The sequence below is a fragment of the Chlamydotis macqueenii genome, chromosome 9 (genome assembly GCF_036417535.1).
Source record: "Chlamydotis macqueenii isolate bChlMac1 chromosome 9, bChlMac1.mat, whole genome shotgun sequence".
Taxonomy (NCBI): Eukaryota; Metazoa; Chordata; class Aves; order Otidiformes; family Otididae; genus Chlamydotis; species Chlamydotis macqueenii.
In genome coordinates, this window is record NC_141564.1 from 599,026 (window position 1) to 621,585 (window position 22,560).

At 41.8% G+C, this 22,560-nt stretch overlaps 1 protein-coding gene across 1 annotated transcript in view; it reads left to right on the forward strand.

Annotated features, from left to right (window-relative positions):
• DNER (delta/notch like EGF repeat containing) overlaps positions 1 to 22,132 on the forward strand; it is a 126,724-nt gene extending 104,592 nt beyond the window's left edge. The window contains exons 8-13 of the mRNA XM_086754214.1: positions 27 to 251; positions 3,584 to 3,706; positions 6,308 to 6,421; positions 6,952 to 7,083; positions 12,825 to 13,071; positions 21,048 to 22,132. Coding sequence (XP_086610340.1) covers positions 27 to 251; positions 3,584 to 3,706; positions 6,308 to 6,421; positions 6,952 to 7,083; positions 12,825 to 13,071; positions 21,048 to 21,159 — 953 coding nt within the window. The 3' untranslated portion in view covers positions 21,160 to 22,132. The remainder of the gene's footprint in view (positions 1 to 26; positions 252 to 3,583; positions 3,707 to 6,307; positions 6,422 to 6,951; positions 7,084 to 12,824; positions 13,072 to 21,047) is intronic.
• The last annotated feature ends 428 nt before the right edge of the window (positions 22,133 to 22,560 follow it).

Consider the following 22,560-nt stretch of genomic DNA (forward strand, 5'->3'; position numbering starts at 1 on the left):
TTATCAAAACCATTTATTTCTTTTAGGGTTTTTAGGATTCTCTTGTGAAGACAAAATAGACCCTTGTGCATCATCTCCCTGCCAGAACAATGGGACCTGTTATGCAGACAGACTTGCCTTCTCCTGCAGTTGCAGTCCTGGATTTACAGGACCTACCTGTGCTCAGCTGATTGACTTCTGCGCTCTGAATCCCTGTGCGCACGGCATTTGTCGCAGTGTTGGAACCAGCTACAAATGTCTCTGCATCCCTGGTTTGTACCACACGGTTACACGTTTTATAAATCTTTTTTATATGTAGATTCCATATATAGATTAAAATTACTTCCTTTTTTTTTCTTTCCAGTGTGTAAAACACATTAAGCAGATGTTCTGTCTGTATAGAATAATGATAGGAATCTACACATTCCGTTTGGAAAATCAAACATCGCAGAGTGCGAACTGAAAACACCCACTGAGATGCAGATGGCTTGGTTAATATCTACAGCTGTATTATAAAACGATAGTCTGCAGGATAAATATTTTTGAGGCGAGGTATCAGTGTCATCAGAACTACAAAATTTGGTAGAGAGAATGGAAAATGTGACACTGATCGTTGGGGAAGGAGTGGAAACAAACGAGGTAGCTGAACAAAGGTAGGAAGGCAAAAAAAATTGGTTACCCCGAAGGGTTTAGTTGTGCCATCTATGTTTCCATAAATTCGCTCTTCAGAAGCTCTGGTGACACTGCTGAGGGGAGCACGGCCCGTGGACTCAGCTGGGAACTGTTTGACTGTACAGCCTAACAGTGCGTGGTGTCTGGATTGCATTTTGTTTAGCTCTAGATTTTTTTCTTCATTGTACCAATGCCACAGAATATTGGGGGGCTTATAGCTTCCTTTGTACTTTTTAGCAATGCTCATTGATGGGTGACGCAGCAGTTAGAATGAATGAGATCTCATGCACTGCTGCACATGCACATTTACAGACTGAAAACCAATAATCTTTGTTTTCATTTGAATAATTTTAGCGCATTTTTTTAAAAGTCGGCTTATATAAAGCTGTAAACTTGAAAACTGCAGAATTCAAGGGGAAAATAAATTCCCAGTGTACAAGGGATAAACTAAGGAGTGATATTGGATGGTCAGTAGCTCCACATACACATCACGCTGTGACGTGTGTTGGCCTATGAAGTTCCTTTCATAGAATCATAGAATCAAGGAATGGTTTGGGTTGGAAGGGATTTTTAAGGGCCATCCAGTCCAACCCCCCTCCCCCCCTGTGGTTTGAGCTTTTTTGTGGCTCAAACCACAAAAAGGTAGTTAAGTATTCTTGGGCAAATAAAAGCTTTTTTCCTTAAATTTGCCAAGTTGTTGGTTAGGTTTGTTCAAATTAATTCCATGTCTCTCAGGACTCAAAAGTAGTCTCTCATGTTATGGAAACTCATATTTATGATTTATTTAAATAATATTTGTGCATTTAAAAGTTAGCCAGAGGAGAAGCCATAGAGGTTGCATCCAAGACCACATATGGCCCTTCTTTAGTTGAACTCTTTTGTGTTGCTCCATGTGTGAAATTTAATGCGAAGTATTTAAAAAAAACAATTTCTTTTTTCCAAACCTTTTCTAGACTGCTGTAAACTTGACTTTTAAAATTGTCAATTTGTTTTAGAAGGAATTCCCTCTACAAATAGGATTACTTGGTTCTTATAGGGGAGCTTGTCATTAATCTGTCAAAAATTAAAAAACTTGGATAACTTATTTCAAAAGATCATTAAAGAACTGCACCTAAGTGGTAGCAAGATAGGAATAGCTGGAATCGTTTGTTTCCTTCTTTTATGCCTTTTCATTGTTATGAACATACCATTTTTTCCCCAGTTTTTTAAGTCATAGCAGCAGGATTTGAACCAATTATCTTTGGTGGTTTTCCCAATGAGTTAAAGTAGATAAACGGAAGTCCACTTCTGTGTAGATCAGCATTTAGGAGGCAGAATAACACACACTTTGCCAGCGGTATCTTAATTATTGCGTGTAAGGCAGGCAAGAGCAATTAAACATGAGAATGGCTATGTTGCAATTCCTAAAAAACCCCGAAGTGATGCCCACAGAGCGTGGCCTCCCACGTTTTGGGTATCTCTGTCAAAGAGCAGTTAGACGGAGCGGCTGAGTTATGTCGCTGGGGTATTCAAAAGCTGGATTCTGTTTACAGTTTCGCCTGCAGAAACTGGGATGGTCTCTGTTACATCACTTGTAAAATAGATTAATAAAATCTGTGTGCGGTTTAGTACATTGTCAAGGGTTAATAACAAAGATACTGAACTCCTTCAAGGTATTACCATACATCAGCAGGAAAGAAGTGATCTCTGCCTCTTGACCCTGAGGCTTTCTAGCTTGCAGGATCTCGGCATCGATGTGCCAGCTCCTAGACTGCTGACTTCTTCGTAGAGCAGACATGTTTCACTTTCAGACATGTCCCTGAATATTTTTCCTATGCATTCTTTTTTTTTAGGTGTATTAATGGTACGTTAATTAAATGACATTTTAGAACTCGCTTCCATATTGGTTATATGGTATATCTGAAACATGCTGTTTTAAAACCTTTAGAACTTGCCACTTATTTTTTTGTTTTCAGCTCTAGGGTGTTCTCTTTTTTTGAGGTATTTGACAGAGGATATAATTTCTTATTACAGAAGCAAAGCGCTGGAGATTTTTCTTACATGTGCGACCTGAATGCCATCCTTCTTTTATGCACAGTTTCTACTGGCAGGTATAGCGTCAGCTGGATTTGCATCTGTGTTATTTCTGCCTCAAAAATTAAACAAGAGAGGCGTTTTAAAACATTCCAATTAGCCCAAGGTCTGTCAAAGTCTCCTTACTTGGTAGGCAGTTTGGTTTTTATGCTTTTTTGGCCAGTGTACAGATCTGAGGAACGATAAATGACAGTTGTTACACTTGCACATCAACACCATTTGCAGAACACACACAAGCAGGCATTTACTACTAATTCTTTTTGTGTATTGGCTTTCATTGTGGGTGTCATTGTGGATAAACTACATCATCTGATAGCTTGTACAGAAAAACTAATTTGTATACGTTACCTCGGAAAACAATCTAGTACTTTTGAATGTTCCCATTTCCAGAATGAGGGGAAAAAGGTGTAAGTTATTTCCAAGTTGAATATACTTACCTTTCAAATGTCTGCTAAGAGGACTCTGCGGAATTCACAAGCCTGTGTAACCATACCTACTTTGTATTATGTGTGTGATTTTTCAATTGCACCTGAAACTTTACCTTTAAATCTTTAATTATATGCTTACTCACCTCAATTATGAACACTGATCTCCGGGCCCTTTACAGGGAGCAAAGAACTACCCAGTGTTTGGACATCAGATTTATAGTTTGTGTCATGTGTTTTCATACTTACCTCATGTTAAAGAACTAATCCTGATATGAGTTCTTTTGCTCATCTGTTGGATTTCTCATCTCAAACCTGCATCGTATATTCCAATTAGCAAGTGCCTGCCCACAGTCTAGAGCTGCCTTGGGAATAGTTATTTTTTCCTGGGAAGGGTGTCATAGCTCGTTTTATCTTCTCTTTGTGCGATTTAGGTTACCACGGCCTTTACTGTGAGGAGGAATACAACGAGTGCCTTTCTGTGCCCTGCCAGAATGGAGCCACCTGCAGAGACCTTGTCAACAGCTACGAGTGCACCTGCCTTGCGGAGTATGAAGGTAGGATGGGCTCTGCCTCTTGTTTTTTGGGTTGTTTGATGTGTTTTTTTGTGGTAGGTTCTGTTACAGACAGAGACATATGATATTCTCCATTGAGCAGAAATAAATCCCGCATCTGAAATGAAGGGAAACAAACCTCAATGTGGACCTGATCCCCTAATCTTTATTCAGATGAGTAGTTCAGATTTAGTTGGTCTGTGAGAATTGCATGCCCTTGTCTGGGGACAAAAGCCTCCTCTCTGTTCTTCTTACATGTACTTTTTTTTTTCTGCTCTTTTTAAGATAGGTTAGAAAGTGATGAGTTTTTAAAAGAAAACGTAACTGTTAAATGAATGTTTTCATCAGTTATTGCTAGGAGCCATTACATGGAGTGCTTTCCAAAATATTTTTTTTAATTTATTTTCTCCAGGGAAGTGAGTTAAAAACATAGTAAAAAAAGCTTTGTATTTGAAACAGATTAGCACACAAGAGTGAAAACGGAAGTTTTATGTCTGTTCATTTAGAAGACCATAAAGCCCAGAGACAGTGGTCAGTCCATGACTGCCTTCCCATGCTACCTGCAGCTGTTCCTCGATCTGTTCCAACTGAATCAGCCTTCGGTGTTTCCTGACATAATTTATAAATCAGAGCAGAAGAGTATGTGTTGTGCCGTACAAAACCTCTTACCTTGCAGTGGATTGCAGCTTTACACAGAACAGCACCTATCGGCTGTCTGTGACACGTCCCTCCATAGAAGGCTAAAATGATGCTTTTTTGTGTACTCTGTTTCAAATCATGCATTTTGAATGTAATTATACTATTACTATTAAAAATATACGTATTTTACATAGAGTGGCTCTGTTTTAAGGAACTTTACCCCAGCATTTTCTCATGCAGCATACCAATCCTTATCTGTGTTGACGAGCAGCGCTCACTGAACAGCCGCTGGAGGCTAACCATGTATTCCATGCGGGTGATCGCACTGCTCCCTGACAACAGGCACAGCATTCCTCGATTTAGAGGCCTACTGAGGAAATGACCCTCAGCTTTTCAGGACAGTATAAAGAGCACGTAAACGTAATGTTACGAATCCATGTTCTGGTCTCGGCTGACGGGTACCTGCAGCTGAGAGCACTGTGTTTTATTTCCTCACTGATTTTACCTCTGTACAGTTCTGGTCTGAAAGTCTCCAAATTCAAATTCGCAAATTGCCCAGTTTGAGTGTGACACACCTGGTGTTCAGGAAGGAGGCTGGGAAGGAGTAAGGCACTTTTCATGTGTATCTGTCTAACCTCCGCAAGGCCTCCATCGCTGCAAATTCTGTAATCTCCACAGGCAACATAACTCCTTCACCCTCATTCACCACCTCCTGTAGAAACATCCTCCTGCTGGACTGCAGTTTTTATGCAAAACAAACCATACGAGCTTTCGCTTCTACTGATCATGTATCTTCACGGTTTGCAGGACAGTAAGGATTGAGAAACTTGAACCCCCTCAAAAAGTGAAAAATGTGCTTGTAATTTCTAAGTGTGATCACGTGGAAGTATTCCAAGTCCTGTCCTGCTCTCCAGTTTGTTGAAATTCATGTAAAAAGCATTAAAAATGGGAAAACTTGAGGATAATTTAGGATTTTAGCTAAGTGGTCACTTTGGATTCATGCCCAGGCAAAGACTGCTAAGAAGACTAATAAGACTGCTAATAAGACTGCTAATTAGACTAAGATTTAGACTTAAAACTTAAATTAACGGATAAATTTAAGCAGATATTTTAAATTCAAGCTCATTTCACTGCAGCACATGCATTATAAACCAAGTCCCACCAGTCATTCGTTATTCACGTACGTACATTTATTTTTCTCAGGTTTCAGTGCCATCCACGCACTGATTGAGCATTCATGTATGGCTTTTCCCAGTTTTATCTGAAAAGCAGATCCAGAGAAAATTATGCATGAGGCTGTGGCAGCAGAGCTTCTGTCCCCATTCCCCGATTCGGCTGTGCTTTACATTGTGTGTGCCAGATATGGCTTGCACGGTCTTCTGCGAGGCAAAGCTGCTGATCTCACACAGCCTACCCCTGAGAATGAGAAATCGAAGGCAGTGACATGAAGCTGAGCAACCCAATTATTTACTTTCAGCCATACATTTGAATAAATTCATTTCTCTTTTTTATTGCCTTAGTTACACTCATCAGCTTCCTGCAGAAGTCAATGAGAAGCACCAGAATGCTTATGGATATTATTAAAGAAGTTATTACGTAGAATTCTTACTGAAGACAATTATTGTTTAGATTTTATTGAATAAGATTAGACAGCTGGTCAGGTTATGCTTTATTACACTGCTGCTTTTTCATAGAAACTCCAGCAGTTCTTGTTAGCAGAAATTGCCCCACCTCTCTTGTCCCAAAGACTCATTGGGTGGGAAGGGTGGAGGAGAGGCATGTGTGTAAAAAGTTTACGTAAAATATATTAAAAATATATATATATGGCTTTAGCCTTATCACATTAGCCCAGCAGGACAGAGGCTGCACATGATTGCTCTCATCCAGATGAAGTTATCGCAGGTACTGGTTTTGTGCTGCCAGTATAGATCATGTTAATGGCAATTCCTAATTTTACTTTTTCAGGAAGGCACTGTGAATTATACAAAGATCCCTGTGTTAACATCAACTGTCAGAATGGCGGCACCTGTGACAGTGAAGGCCTAAACGCTACGTGTATTTGTGCACCTGGATATACAGGCAAGTAATTTGCACGTGACACAGCACGTGTAGTTGTCAGTGCTCACTGCGTCTAAAAGAGGACAAATACCAAGTAAGACAGCATCTCTTCAAGGAAACAAATCAATTCGGACTTTGCTGGACTGTAATCAGTCTGTTGAGAATGAAAAGTTCTTTATATTACTTGCAACTGCTCTGAACTTTAAAAATTTTGCAACATAAAAAGCCTGTTACTGAAGAGAACTCATTAAGCTAATAGCTGTTTCACACACCTATGACCTTACTGCTTGAGACTAGATTGCATTTCCAAAATACCGTTTTGAAGACTTCCGGGTAAGCCAATGTTCTGATCGGACACTGCTGAATGAGGGTATTGCCTTCCTGGAGCCTACGTGAGACTTCTTTCTTGAAACAGCTATAAAATACTTTTGATGTTCCGAGAATAAAGATGCAATTGAGCTAGAGAAAAATTAAATGACTGATGATGTACGTGGTACGAGATGCACCCGCTATACAGAGGTTTGGTTTTGTTTTGTTTTTCCTGATACAAGGTGAAGAATGTGAAATTGATGTCAATGACTGTGACAGCAACCCATGTCACCACGCTGGAACTTGCACAGATCAGCCTGGTGGTTACACCTGCCATTGTCCGCACGGATGGGTCGGTGCAAACTGTGAAATACGTAAGTATTGCAGTTTTCTAAGCATTTCTAAAAATTATACATTGTAATAAAAACATTTGTATTTGTCTCTAAATACCTATCTGCACAAATAGTCTGAATTATCTGTAAATTATCAAAATTCTGTTAAATGCATTTTCTTTTAGGCCATAACATTTCAAAAGTGACTATGAAAGTTGGAAAATTCTGTTTCTGGGATCCCTATTTTGAAGTGTGTTGGACCAGACTGTCAGCGATGCTGTCTCACAGCTGGACACTAAGCAGTTTGCCTTTTAATTGCACTTATGCTTCAGAGCTTACTTTCCTACTTACCTTAAGTAAAGAGTATTTCCGTAGTGCTATAAACATGGTCCTAGCAGACTTTCAGCAAAACAATTTTGAACTTCCTTACGTAAGGAAATAAGTCCTGTGTAATTGTGCTGTGACTTGTGTGTGCATGCATTTACCAACTTTTTCAGGAATTTTCCAACCATAGGCTGATTTCCACCAAATTTGTCAGAAAGGTAAAGGTCTCCAAACCAAAATATTTCCTAAGCATTCATTAAGCCTTGGAGAGGTGCCACTGGTGGGTCCAGTGAAGGGACAGCTTCAGCGTGATCTCGCTTCTCAGTACAGAGAAAAGCCTCAGTGTAACCGCACTCTTACGGGCCAGCGGAGAGTCCATCGGAGGAAGAAAGCATGAAGTCCAACTGTGAAGGAGTTAAAACAGAAATCAGGCTTCAGTAGTTCTTTGCTTTGCATTTCCCTGGTGTCTTGTTCTTGGGCGACAGATTTGTCTTTTCTAGGGAGTGAGGCTGCGTGTTTAACTGCTTGAGTGCTCAGGTACTGTGGGTCAGAGATCCCTCCAAGTTATTTACAGATACACAAGTCTGTGTGACAGGATTTACACCACTTAGCACAGCTAATGTTGCAGACAGGTGATAGATTAAAAAATAAACAAAAGGGACTCAGAAAGCTCCCGCTGAACATTCAGGAGAAAATACCTACACAAATGCTAGAATAAAAATTGTTTTCTACATCTTATTTGCACAAAGAGCACATGAGGCTTCTCTTTTTTACTCTCTTTTACTTAGATTTAAACATATTGACTGCTTTTTAGGTTGATTTCTACTCTTGATGTTAGTCCTTACTTCAACTCAGAAGACAACTGCGTTCACACCTGGACCTGGACAAAAATGTAATCTTGCCAGGTTTATGACCTTCTCTCCCTGTGACTGTTGGTTGTGAATTCTGTTTCAGTGCTTTCTGTTGAAAGACTGCAGAAGAGCATTGCTACCTAGTCCGCAGATGGTGACAGCGCGGCTTTTTTCTTGTCTCTGTGAACGGCGCATGTGCTTCCCTTGCGGTGCAGAACTGTCGCGGTGCTGGGACCACAATGTTTGGCCCCATGATGTCTGTGTACCATACTGCTCATGCTAAAAGGTGTCAGATGAGCTTTTACTGCCAAGGCTGTTGTTAGGGGTTCCTGAAACACGCACGTCCAGGCCAGATCAGCCGGGCAGTGTAATTCTGCCTGCCTGAGCTAGTAAGCAGTGGGCTGACAGGCAGATGAGCTGAGTTCTTGGAGAAAGCAGTAATCATCCTGGAAACGTACCTCCTGGAGTGCCTTGATATAGTAGCAATTACATTTCTGTTTCATTACGGAATGAATAGATTCCAATGGGAAACAGAGGGGATGCATGCTTTCTGAGTCCCGCAGATGTATGAAACCAGTGACACCTGTCCTGGCGTCCTCTTTTGGCTGTCATGCTCCAGCCACGAGCAGTTTGGCGGTTTGCACCACAGATACGTAGCGAGGGGCATATGGACACATGGGAAAATGAGGGAAGCGGAACAGAGGGTGGAAGGAGCCTTCTCTGCTGTCCAGCTACTCAATTATTCCTGCGTCCCGCTCTGAGGGAGGCACGCCCTAAGGGTAGTGACAGGTAGGTTCCCCTTTGCATCTGTGGCTGGTCAGTATTAACTCCTTTCTGACCCTGTTTGTAAGTCTACGAGAGAGAGAGGATAAAATTCTGCTTGAATTCTCTTGAGCGAAGGGATTGTCTCTGCTTAGTGCGTATTTCTCTACACGTAGCATCTGTTTATACTTGAACTGCAGCTGCCTTGTCTGCTGCTCAGGAACTTGGATTTTCTGCTCTTATTCCACATTTGCAAACTGTGTAAGTTAAAATGATGGGAAGAAGCAACAGCGCTTTGTGTGTTGCTGTTTTGAGCCTTTTACTGACTGATTTGTTCTTTTATCTTGTGACTGCTGTGACAGGAGGCAGGGAACTGGCATTGATAACACTGCAAAGCTGATTTGCAACCAGAAATATTAGACATTTTCTTTCCATCTCAATATTTGGAGAATAAATCATATAGTATTGTTCATGGCAATTGCTTGCCATTGAAGAAGCTGAAATTACTGTGTTTTTAATTAAAAAAAAAAAACAGGATAGCTAGTAGAGCTTGTATATATGTAATAATAATAATATAGGGGATAGAAAAATGCAATTTAGAAAATTCTAGTTTGGATTGATCTTGAAAGAATGAAAACAGGGAAAAAATCCTTGCATAGTCACATAAAGATATATTTAGAAGAACAAGTAAGCTTAAAATGTGAGGGTTACCAACAGTTTCTTCAATAAGCTTGCTATCAGCAAACGTCTGATGTTCCCTTCTCTTCAAGTCACCTTGCCACAGCATCAAATAAAACGCTGTGTTGTTGTGGTACACCGTGACACTTCACAGCAGTCAGGTGTAAGCGTGGACGTGCAGCCTCTCCAACCAACGCGGTGGCTTATGCACAAAGCTGGGGACGCCTTCCTACAGCACTTGGAGTTTAACAGGTATATAAAAGATTACGCAAATGGAGAGGAATTGCGTTTTGAAGAAATTGCTCTGCAGGAAGGATCTGAAAGCATTTTATCTGCAGATTTTTCCTGCAGAGCTGTGTATCCATGGGAAGGTCTTTGTGCGCACTCTCTTTCCCTGTGCTCCGAGTTGACCCACTGATGTGAACCCAGTCCTAGCCATGTCTGGAAAGGCCATATCCAGCTGGAAAGGCCATATCCAGCTCTTTTATACACAGGGGCAGCACTTCTGATCTCATTGGAGTTGTCACTGGCGCAGTGGATTTCTGTTCAGCTCTAAAGATTGAATCTATTGGTAAATCTGCTTCTGTTCGTCTTTCCATACCTCCTTCTCATATTTATCATATTGTTTCAGCAATTGGTGCACAATACTTAATAACGGGAAATCAGTTAAGAGTTAAAAATGGGAAATTCAATTCAAACACTGCATACTGGCTTCCTTTGTATGGGATTGTCCCTCTGAATGCTAACAGAGGCACGATGAAGCCAGACTTCTCAGGACGCAGACGAGCTGTCAGTCACTTGACTAAAGGGATCACATGTTATCTTTTGTGATTTTCTGTTACTAGCCACGAAGGAGGCTGGTGGTACTTAGTCTTTTCTGTAGAACAACTCTCTATTTACTATTAATAGTTCCCCATTTTTTCACCAGCTGCTTTGTTTGCTTGACGTGACTACCCTAGCAGGATTTCAGGGCTGTCGTCTTGCCAAACTGTACTCTTCAGTTTTAAAGTGCTGTATATACAACAAACTAGACAAGATGTATGTTGCCTGGATGAACTCTGGTATTTATTATATCATCTTATGGTCCTTACCAGAGTTAGCAATTCCAATTAAATAGGATTAAATTGGTCTTAATTATAAAGAGGCTATTTTTCCTTTCAAAATTAAATGTATTTGCCTAAAAAGTTAATGGAGCATTCACTGTAAAAATGCTTACAAAATGTCTCATATGAATTCTCTAATGCCTGCTGGTTATTTGTTAATATCATTACCTTTGTCACTTTTGCAATTATTAATGGAGTTACCAAGGTAAGCCAAACCATGAAAACTAACATTACAAAGAATCAGCAGTACTGACTGCGTGGTGTGCATTGAAATGTAATTCTTCATCAGTTTTATGAACATTGCTGTGACAACTGAGAACACTGTGATTTCGAGCTGTCACATGTTCTTTCTAATCTTTGCAGTATAAGCTGTTAATCTTCATATTTTTATCTGGTGAGGAAGAAAGGAGGAAATTTCTCTCTTTCTTATCATCCAGAGATGGAAGACACGCAGTCTAAATCAGAACTGTCTGGCCATGTATCTGCGCACACTAGATCTGAGTTTGCCCTAGTCTGCCAGCCTGACAGCAACCAAAGCGTGTGACAGATGTGCTGCAGAACAGACGTAGGAACCCATCCCAAACCGTGCAGGGCACAGCTGTATGCTCTCCCTCACGTCTCAGCTGGGCAAACTGCAGTACCTGCACTTTAGAAACATTAAATCACCAAATGATTCAGGCGTATGAAAACTCTACTGATCTCTGACGAAGACAACACAAAGAATCAGTCCTGTAAACTCAGCTCCCCATTTGTGGACAAAAAGTCTAAGCCAGGCCAAGCTCAGAGATGCTCTAGGACAACCCTGACTGCTGTAAACAAAGAGCAGCCATTTCTTCAAACTCTGCCCAGGTGAATCCCATGTGTTACAGTTTCAGGATTTCTTCCTACCTTCCTCTAAAATAGATTTGTTTTCCCTATATTTATATATTCCCCTGTATTTCTACCACAGATGGAGATTACATCCATCCACTTGTGATTTCAGCCCAAGTGCTCAAGTCAGTTACCTGCCATCATCAACATCCTCGAGAAGTGGCTTCTACGAATCTCATAAATTCCCAAAGCATACGCTTGATAGCCCTGTTCCCAGACTGTGACTGAGTAACGGGAGTCTCTGAACCAGTACAAAGCAGAAGTCCATTTGAAAAAGGAACAGCTACCTGCTAGAAATAACTTCTGCAGGGTGTCAGATTTCTGTGGTCAGAATGATTCAAATCCGTTCCCGATCTGAAATAATTTATGAGACCATAGGCATAAAAGACTGCCAAAAATGAACCCCGGGGGAAGTACAGGTTAATTAGAAATACTCTGACCCATACTGCAGAAAATCCGATCTGAGGACAGAGGCAATTGAGAGACAATCTGTTTGGCATTGATAAACAACAGTCTGGGCATGAAGGATGTTTATAAAGAAGGTCTGGAATACATCAATGCAAGAGGCCTCTTCCAGAGTGCCTTTACGTTAAGGTCTGCTCCGAGATCTCTCAGGGAAGTGATGCTTGAGAGAAGACTGGTGGGCTCAGTACTGCAGCACCTCAGGAGATGCCTTGAAATGCTGGGTTTTAGTCTGCAGTCTGATGGAAATAGGCGTAACAAAAGCTTGTATTTCAAATTTAAAACTAAGTATGTTTAATGCATATTAAATCACACATTTCAGTAGAAGGGTTCACTAATTATTAGCACAAACTGCACAGAGAATTGGTAGATTGCTAGAAGCTTTTACGTAAAACCCGCTCCCCTTTAGAGAGCATACAGTGTCTTATAACGTAACGCCAGAATAACAAGGTGACTTTCTATGACTTGGGGATCAAACCAGATAAGTGTTCCTATATGAACGTCAAGATCTACAAAAAAAGATGGGTGAGGGATCAAGGTAGTGCTATGGAAAGCTGTTGCCCGTTAGGGATGGTGACATCCATACCAGAGCCTGGGAAGGGTCAAATTACATATCCCCCTAGCTTCAGAGGTCTCTGCAGAAATGTTGAAAGTGAATAGCACAAAATAATTCCATTCAGCAGGAAGGACATAAAATACTAATTAATGATAACCTTTTGTTTCTTATTGGCAGATCTGCAGTGGAAGTCCGGACATATGGCAGAGAGTCTAACCAATATGCCTCGTCACTCCCTCTACATCATCATTGGGGCTCTCTGCGTCGCCTTTGTCCTGATGCTGATCATTCTGATTGTGGGAATATGTCGCATCAGCCGCATTGAGTATCAAGGCTCTTCCAGGCCAGCCTATGAAGAGTTTTACAACTGTAGAAGCATTGACAGTGAATTCAATAATGCAATTGCTTCTATCCGACATGCCAGGTTTGTTCTGGGAATGGTAATTTAAAAGAAAGCTGTTACGACGCACAGTTTCGGTCCATGCGTAGTGCATCTCACTGCTGTTGGCAGAGAATGGGCTGCCTCGCTGTGAAAAGACAGGTTCGCAGGCATTGCTCGTTCCAAGTGGGATAATCCAGCACAACGCCTTGAGAACAGAGGGAGTTATTCTGAATTTATTTGGTGTAGCTGGTGAAGAGGGACACATGCATGGTTCTTAGCCTGTAAGATCTTCTGTTTGGGATGGAAATGCTCTTTAACTGATACAGACAAGTACTTTGATTAGACAGCAAAGCCACGTTGATTTTTGTGACTAATTTACCAGACTCCTTAGGGAGACTCTCTTCAAATCACTCATTTTTGTGCTCCTGTTTGCCTCAAAATGAGGATCTTTCTTATTTGATTTCCTAGAGATAATAATCTTTTGACTTTTAATTTTAATGGTGCACTTGCAAGCCAGGGCGTTGGCTGTCAGAAGAATACAAAAGTAGGGCTGGAAGGGATTCAAGAGCTCAACTGCAAGCCATTGCACCCATGTAGCATTAATTATACCTAGCTCCTTGACAACAATTGTCTTTAAAAACCTCCAAAGGAGTTGAACAGTTAGAAAGGGCTTTTCTAAAATCCTAAGTCATTGATGTGACTTAGGCAATTTCTTTCTTACTGCTCTTCAGTTGTCATGAAGAATAATTTATCATGATTCCCTTTACAGTAGTAATGTACATCAGGTGTCCCCCCCACTCTCTCTCTTTTTTTTTTTTAATAACAAAATCAAGCAAAGCAAACCAACCTTTTTCTTCCCTAGAAACCAACCCGTTCTTTCAGTTTCTCCCCCTGGATCATGTCAGCTTCTTTACTGTCCCCCTGGATCATGTCAGCTTCTTTACTGTCTCCCTGGGACACACTTCAGAACGTCTTTGTCTGTTTAAAGGATGGTCCCCAAAACTGGAGACAGGTCTCCAGCCGAAGCTTTCCCTCTACCAAATGACCTGAGTAATCGCCTCCTGTATCTTATTTATGGCATTCCTGTTCACAGATCTGAAAATGAAACCTGCTTTAAAAAAAAACAACTTTGCATTACACTAGCAACTGATTTAATTTTGTGACATGCTAGCCCTTTTCCTCACCCTGAGATCCTGTGTGCCATTTTGCTTCCTAGCCAGTGTTGTTTCCTCTGTGTTTGACATCTCTCTTAATAGGGTAGAACTTTCATTTTTCTTGTTTGTTTTTCGCATTTCATCAATTTGTCAAGATCACTTCAAATTGCAAGAAGAGCGTTTGTGTATGCTACCAATAAAATGCTTTCAAAAGAACAGAGGGAGACGTGTTCCTGCGCAAGACACAGAGAAATGCACGCATATTGCTTGGTGACTGCTGGGAATTGGTTTTCCAAATGCTCCAGTTCTGTTTCAGTCCAGATTAAACAGGTTAATTTGTAGCACTGCTGAAGTCATCTAAGTTACCAGAGGTGGATGAGGAGTTCCCACAGGCCCAGTTAATCATTGCAGCTTTGGGCAGTAGCTCTTTAAACTCTTCCAACTAGATTTACAATAAAACGTTTGTTCATTGTCCAAATCTATTAGTCCATAAATATTTTAAGAAGAAAGAAGTGTTTAGCTGATTTAACATAGCAATAAAATCAGGGTTCCTCTGAGTCTTCCCTTGAAGTCTCCTCTGCCACTTGGCCTTACCTCTCCTCCAGGAGGAGCTTGGCATCTCCCCATGGCACGCGCCCTGAGAACTCCGTTGTCCTTTGTAGCCGTGGGAGAGGAGGCACGTGCTTTACGGCCCATAAAAAACTTCACAGTTTTTTATTATTTGGCTTTTTGAATGTCTGCACATCCCGAAGGGTGGAGAGCAAGGTGCAAAACGATGCTGTTCCTCTTTCAAATTGCTGCTAGTGCAGCAGTGAGGAACATGTCACTCCTCTGCCGTTGCTGCTCGCCGCGGTGGTGCTTTGCCCTTCCCAAGGACGGGAACTGGTCTCCTGAGGAGCAGCGCTCAACACCTGGGCTTGCTCACTTATTTCTTAAAGCAAATTCAGCAGCTTTCTATCTGAGGGTGGCAAGGAGAAGTGTACCAGAAAGGCAGAATCTTTTTAATCTGAATTTTCCCTGCCTTTTACAGTTTTAACGGCAGAAAATGGAAATGGTAAAAGATTTTCTGCATGAAACCCTTCAAATCTTGGAAGCTGGGCTAGTTCAGGTCTTTATCACTACTGTCTGGATTAATCTGTTTATTACTGAAAACAGAAGTGTAAGGTTTTTGTCAGGGTTAAATAATCTCCAAAGAAGTTCTTTGACAGGGCTATATTCATGATGATTTTTCAGATCCATATTATGCAGTTAAAAATTACATTATTAGAACCTGTCAGGAAAGGGTTTCCTATCCTGAGAAAGCTTTTTCTGCTTAGTGGAAATAAAAATAAATCTTTTAATTCCAAATAATTCTCTGTGCCTCTCAGAGAGTGGATGCCTTATAAAAATCCAAGACAGAGCTGCCAAGTCAGGTCATTCACAGAGGTCTGTGTGAAGATTATTGTGTTTATTTTGGTTTCAGGAAGATATACAACACTGCTTTGGTCATTTAAATCCAGGAAAAGGAGCACAACTTTTATAGTTCTTTTTGCATAAACTCGTAAATCTGCATATTGAAAATACCAAGGTCTGAATTTTCAGAATTACTGCATTTAAGAGACCTACTTTCAAATAATAAATTCTCAGCATTTTCTGAAAATCATTCCCTTTCCCGGTCCGATAGCCAAACTTATTATTAATTTTGGAAAATGGAGAAATGGAGGCATAAGAAAAAGTCAGTAGGTTTTGTTTTTTTTTTTTAATGTAAGGTTTCTGTTAAAGTCAGTAGGTGTCCAGGGACTGTTGCATATTCGGTAAATTATTTGTAAATCACTTGTTCATGTTTCTCAGCAGAAACAAGAACAACTTTTTCTTGTTTTGTTTTGTTTTTTTTTTTTTATAATTTGGTCTATACTAATCAAGGTACTCGCTGGAAGAGAAAACAAATGTGCTCAAGGATCATTACTCAGAAATGTCTACTTCTAGTGAACGTTCTCAGGATTAGCAGGTCAGAACTAGAGAGTTTTCTAGCAAGGTGAAGCACAGCTCTCTTTAGTATTCATTATGCAGACAGTAAGTACATAAATACTCCTTTTAGACATTTTCAAGCCAGAATAGAGCACTAATGAAAAAGCTGACCGCTGGCTACTGCAGCTGTAAGACTTTATTGAACTGGAAGCAGGGTCTGTTGTTGAAACTGGGTCGTTCGCTTTAGAAAAGCGTCCACACTGAATTCACAAAGCACCTGGTGACAGAGCCTGTACCACCATAAAATTCCGTGTGTATAAATATCGTTAGCATCAGACATGCGCTGCTTACAATGGAGTTCCTTTAACTTTCATGTGTGTATTCTCCACGTCCCTGGGTTCGAGTCGGCGCTGTTAGACCGCAGTGTCCTGAGCTTCCTGAATCAGATGAGCTTCAGCACACTCTTGTTTCTTAGCGTCTCCTGAGACAGGTTTCAGTGATAAGTTTCAGCCAGCTGCCTTTTTGCAAAAGGATGATCACATGCACAAGTTCTCTGGTCTCTGCAGCACATGCCAACTGCTTGGTCCTCTACCAGGGTCTCAAATTTGTGGGAACTCAAAGATTAATAACTTAATTAATAATTTGGTGGCCTTCTATCATGGGGTGACAGCATCACTGGACAAGGGACGAGCAACTGACATCATCTACCTGGCCCTCTGCAAAGCTTTTGACACCGTTCCGCACGCCATCCTTCTCTCTAAACTAGAGAGACATGGGTTTGATGGACGGACCACTCGGTGGATAAGGAGTTGGCTGGATGGCCGCACTCAGAGAGTGGTGGTTAACGGCTCAATGTCCAGGTGGAGACCAGTCACGAGTGGCGTCCCTCAGGGGTCGATACTGGGCCCAGCCCTGTTCAACATCTCTGTTGGCGACATGGACACTGGGACAGAGTGCACCCTCAGCAAGTTCGCCGACAACGCCAAGCTGTGTGGTGCCGTTGACACGCTGGAGGGGAAGGACGCCATCCAGAGGGACCTGGACAGGCTGGAGAGGTGGGCCTGTGCAAACCTCATGAAGTTCAACCAGGGTAAGGGCAAGGTCCTGCACATGGGTCGTGGCAATCCAAGGCACAAATCCAGGCTGGGCGGGGAATGGATGGAGAGCAGCCCTAAGGAGAAGGACTTGGGAGTGCTGGTGGATGAGAAGCTCAACATGAGCCGGCAATGCGCCCTTGCAGCCCAGAAAGCCAACCGCATCCTGGGCTGCATCCCCAGCAGCGTGGCCAGCAGGTCGAGGGAGGGGATTCTGCCCCTCTGCTCCGCTCTGGTGAGACCCCACCTGCAGCACTGCGTCCAGCTCTGGAGCCCCCAACATCAGAAGGACGTGGAGCTGTTGGAGAGGGTCCAGAGGAGGCCACGCAGATGCTGAGAGGGCTGGAGCAGCTCTGCTGTGAGGCCAGGCTGAGAGAGCTGGGGCTGTTCAGCCTGGAGAAGAGGAGGCTTCCAGAGAGACCTTAGAGTGGCCTTCCAGTGCCTAAAGGGGTTGAAGGAAAGATGGGGAGAGACTGTTCAGTAGGGCCTGGTGTGACAGGATGAGGGGTAATGGCTTTAAAGTAGAGGGAGCTAGATTTAGATTGGATATTAGGAAGAAATTTTTTACCCTGAAGGTTGTAGAACACTGGCCCAGGTTGCCCAGAGAGGTGGTGGATGCCCCACCCCTGGAAACATTCCAGGCCAGGTTGGCCGGGGCTGTGAGCAACCTGATCTGGTTGAAGATGTCCCTGCTCCTTGCCAGGGGGGTTGGACTGGATGGGCTTTGAATGTCCCTTACAAGCCAAACCGTTCCATGATTCTATTATGGTTCAATTATACCAAAGAATGGAAAGAACCGTTTGCGCACTTGGCCTTTTCTCTGAATAATGCAGAAGAAATTCTTGGTATTCTCCTCCTGTGGAGGCAAAAATAATCCCTTCCACCTGTGGATATGCTTTGTTTGTTTTAATTCTGGTCTCTTTTCCTTCTCCGGTTTAAACTTTATTTGTGGACTCCTTATACCACTCCTTATACCACTCCTGGTTTTGAACAGAGTAGCAACACGTGGTTTCTGTCTTCAGCTTCTGGGGAGTCCCCAAACTCCAGCCTATCCCACAGAAGCTGGAGGATACCATTTCCTCAGGGTTCACTGTCCAGTGTTCTCAAAAGTCTTCTACTTGAATGGAACTGTTGAGGTGGATGACTTTCTATGGTTAGCCATCTTTTGCAGTGTCCTTCTAAGGAAGTGGAGGGGCAGCCCCATTCCATCTGTGAAGCAGAATTTGCAGTCTCTCACTCTCACACACACGCACACATGGAGCGGCCTGTGCCAAGAAGAATTCCTACACGGAATACACACTGTCCCCAGAATTGTCATGGAGCCCTCGGTCTTTCTTTGTCAAGGTCTCTTTCAGTGTTTCATTACAAAATGTATTTTCTAATTCTCACATCATTCACCTGGCTTTGTGACGATCCCCGTGCCACTGGTAAGTGTCTCGGATATACTGGAACACTATCACGGCTCGTGAATGGACACACCAATGCTGAACGTAGACGCCACAGAACTTCCCTAGTCCTACTGATACACCGTGTTTACCGACCTGAGCACGTAACTGACACAAAAAACACAGTGTGGCATTACAGTTAACGTTAAACTGGTTATCCATCACGGCCCAGACTCAGTGCTTCCCAAGGGGGAGACTGCCCCATCTGTGGTACACTCTTTTTTAGCCGAATGATCTTGCATTTGCTTGCACTGGAATAAGTATTTTGTCATTTGTTTGTGTGTGCTTTTGTGTAGACAGCCTAGTAGCTTCTCCTGTGCACCCTGCAGCAGGGACTTGCATCTTTTCACCATTTCTTATCCCTTGAATCGTTGCCTCGGGCAGATTGTACTGGCAATTGTTTTATTTATTTTTTTTTTAATAGAATCATAGAACGGTTTGGGTTGGAAGGGACCTTAAAGTTCCAAACTCCTGCCCTGGGCCTGGACACCTTCCACCAGACCAAATCGCTCAGAGCCCTGTCCAACCTGGCCTCGGGCACTGCCAGGGATGGGGCATCCACAGCTTCTCTGCCATCAGTTAGATGATGGAATAGCATCCTTGTGCACTCCTACTAGACACACGCCCACTGAGCTCAGCTTTCCAGTTAACAGGTCTGTTGTGAGACCTCGGAGGCTTGCGTTAACTCTGTTTAGCGTTACGAGCCGGAAGTGGCTTCCGAACCGCCTGATCCCAGCACTGCGCCCTGCCAGCGCGGTGGCTCGGCCAGGCCACAAACAGCTAGCACATGTGCTGTGGTCTTTTCTTAGTGTTTTCTAATTAGGGGCACATGTCAACCCTGACCTACACGAGAGAGCAGATTTTGTGCTGTTTCGCCACGGGCAACAAGCCATGCATTCTCAACCTGTCCAAAAGGGCAAAATTTGACTTAATCACTGGAGACGGTTCATCAGCGTTTGTATCTATGAAGAAGCTTTATTTCCTTTAAACTCTTGAGAGCCATGGAGAAAAAGGATGATTCAGAATTCATTGCTGCCTCTGATTTAGTAAGATGCCATCACTTGATTCCTTCATTCATTCAATTCTTGGAATTTTATCTCATTTACAGAGAATCAGGTTTAGCCATCATGAATCTGAGGAGTGACTGCGGCCTGTCTGTAGTTATTAAAGTAAGCTACAGAAGAAACCAGACAGTCATGCACGGAAATGTGTCGAGTGTGGCCTTTTTGACAGCTGAAGTACTTTGAAAAATGAAATTTCCACCGTGTAGATCACAATGCTTCCAGCTGTTTGAGTTTTGTCAACAATTCCAAATCACTGAAAACAGTGAAAATTGAAAAATTAAATTTAAAAAATTAACTGTAAAAATTAAATTGAAACAGTCAGGAAGTTGCATAAAAATCTGGGAGAAAATCAAGTTAATTTTGGTCCAGATATTATCCTCAAAATCGGAATTCTCTGAATCTCACCTTCCAGTGTGTACGGCTTAAATTAATATAGACTTAATATGGTAGATGAGGAGGAGATGAAAAAAATCTTTTGTGTAGATCACCTCATAAATAACTCTGTTTCTGTGTTAATATTTTCTCTGCATCATGTCAATTAAGAAAGCAGACTTGACCTTTTTCGCCCCATTTTCCCATGAGCTTTTTTGTCACGTCAAACGGTAATTGCAGTCAGACCATTTTAGTAATTTTTACACTTTCAAGTTGCATTTTTAGCACTATTTTTGTATCTTCCTACACGATCAGAATGGTGACAGATTGTCTCTGCAGCGCGAAGGCGCCCTAAGGAGTTCTGGACGCGCCAGCACTGGGGCCGCCGCGGTTCTTGGCGCTGGCAGACACAGCTTGGTTCTTAGTAGCGATGGTTGCCCGGGAGGAGCACGCTCTTGATGTGATTCTGTTGCCTGTGAACCTTCACTAGATTAGTGTGTTTATGTGGCGTTGCAACTGCCATTAATTTTTTCCGCTCCTGCCAACAGTGTGCAGCATGGTGATCATTTAAATGTGCTTCTCAAGTGGCTCTCAGGTGAGCAAGGGCTTCAAGTTCAGTTTTAAATGCTTTGTCAACAGCTTGTAGCTCAACTCAGTGCACCACTGTTGCATTTCCAGGTGCAAATGTCACATAGTTGTCTGTTATTTATTTTTTTGTAAATATATATGACCCGACCTCAATATTGGTTGTTAGAAATAAAATTCTAGCCTCACTGAAACTGTATCAGTTTCACTCTCACCTTTCTTGGTCTTTCCATCCTCTGATACTCCTGAGTTCCGCAGCAGAATTTCTAGCCTTTGGTATGGAATCTGTTCCTTGTTTGCAAGAAGATTTAATATTTTATTTTTCAAAAAAATGTGACGGCTTTCTTTTGTTTCCAGGTTTGGCAAGAAATCCCGACCTGCAATGTACGATGCAACCCCCATTGCTTATGAAGATTACAGCCCTGATGACAAACCCTTGGTAACACTGATTAAGACAAAAGATTTGTAATCTAGTGTATCTTTTTTGGATTATTTTTCAAGAGGATGGGCTACTAATCTAATTTAAGTATTTTTAAGAAGAAAGCGTAAGTAATTTAAACCATTAGATGCTTCAGAATTTTCTGTAGAATATTTAAGAACCAATTTTCTGCAGCTTTTAGTTTGGAAAAATATTTTAAAACAGAATTTGTGAACTTCCTGAGTTACATTTTAATGTACCTTGAGCTCTATAAACGATAAGCTTATGATAGTGTGTGCTTTTTTCTTGGTAGACACTATTACTAAACCCAGATGAGTTTCTTGTGGTTGTTACAGAACAGAAAACAATAATTAATGAGGAGTTCTTTATGACTTGTCAGTGCCAGCTTTCTCAGTAGAGGTAGGAAAAATGTGAAGCATAATACGATATATAATATATCCATTAATTTAAAAAGTCTAAAATGTTTGTGTTGTGAAAAAGAAACTAGTAAAAATTATTATTCCTACTCTGAATGAATTAGCTTTTGCCTTACTCCATGCATGGATAGATACCTATTTCTCCATTATTTCCTGAAAGTTGCTGAAACATATTCTTGAGTTGATGTTTGACATTTTTGTAACAGTATCCAGGCTAGGCCTTGTATAATAATTCAAGTGCCTCTTGAGGCAAGGTAAGGGCACGATCCTTTAAACACTGAAGTCAGTGAGAGACCTGCCATTGACTGCAGTGGGCGTGGGGTTGGATCCTACAATTGGATTGAATCTATATTTTTCTTTAAAGGTTAAAGTTTTTTATATTGTGAGTAAACTAAGCATATGGTTGGAGTTGTTTGTTTCCTAAAGGTTGTTGATGTACAGTCTCGTTTAATGAAATATCGTGTATTTCGCATAGTGCTTCTTCTTTAGGATCAGTATGGGGGTTCCGTGGCTGTATTTGATTGCCTATGGGCTTCTTAAAATTCTTGCTTATTTCAGAAAATATTGAATAAATGTTATCAAGTGAAGATGGCAGCTGTTTCTTTGTTTTTCTTCTTTTGAAAGTGCAGTGTCGTCTATAAATTTGAAAGGACACCAGCATATAATGTGCTAAAATAACACAGACAGAAGATATTCCAGCTGTTAATTTGAAAAGGAAAAAAAAAATGGGCTTTATTTTCAAGGTTATCTCTCAAAAGTGAGACAAATGCAGCAGCAGAGTGAAGATACAGTCCTGCAGTCCAGGCAGCACGCACCATAACCTGATGCTGAGTGTACCTGACTGCAAATCTGTGCTCTAAGTTACAGCAAGAGTCAGGTGTAGAGGCAAATACAGATCCTGCTGCGTGGCGCTGGGCGAGGTCCAGCCCGCACTGCTGTGTTCCAGGCTGAAAAGCACTGAAGGGCTAAGCTGCAGTTGCCCTCTTAATGTTGGGAAATCTTGGAATGCATATGT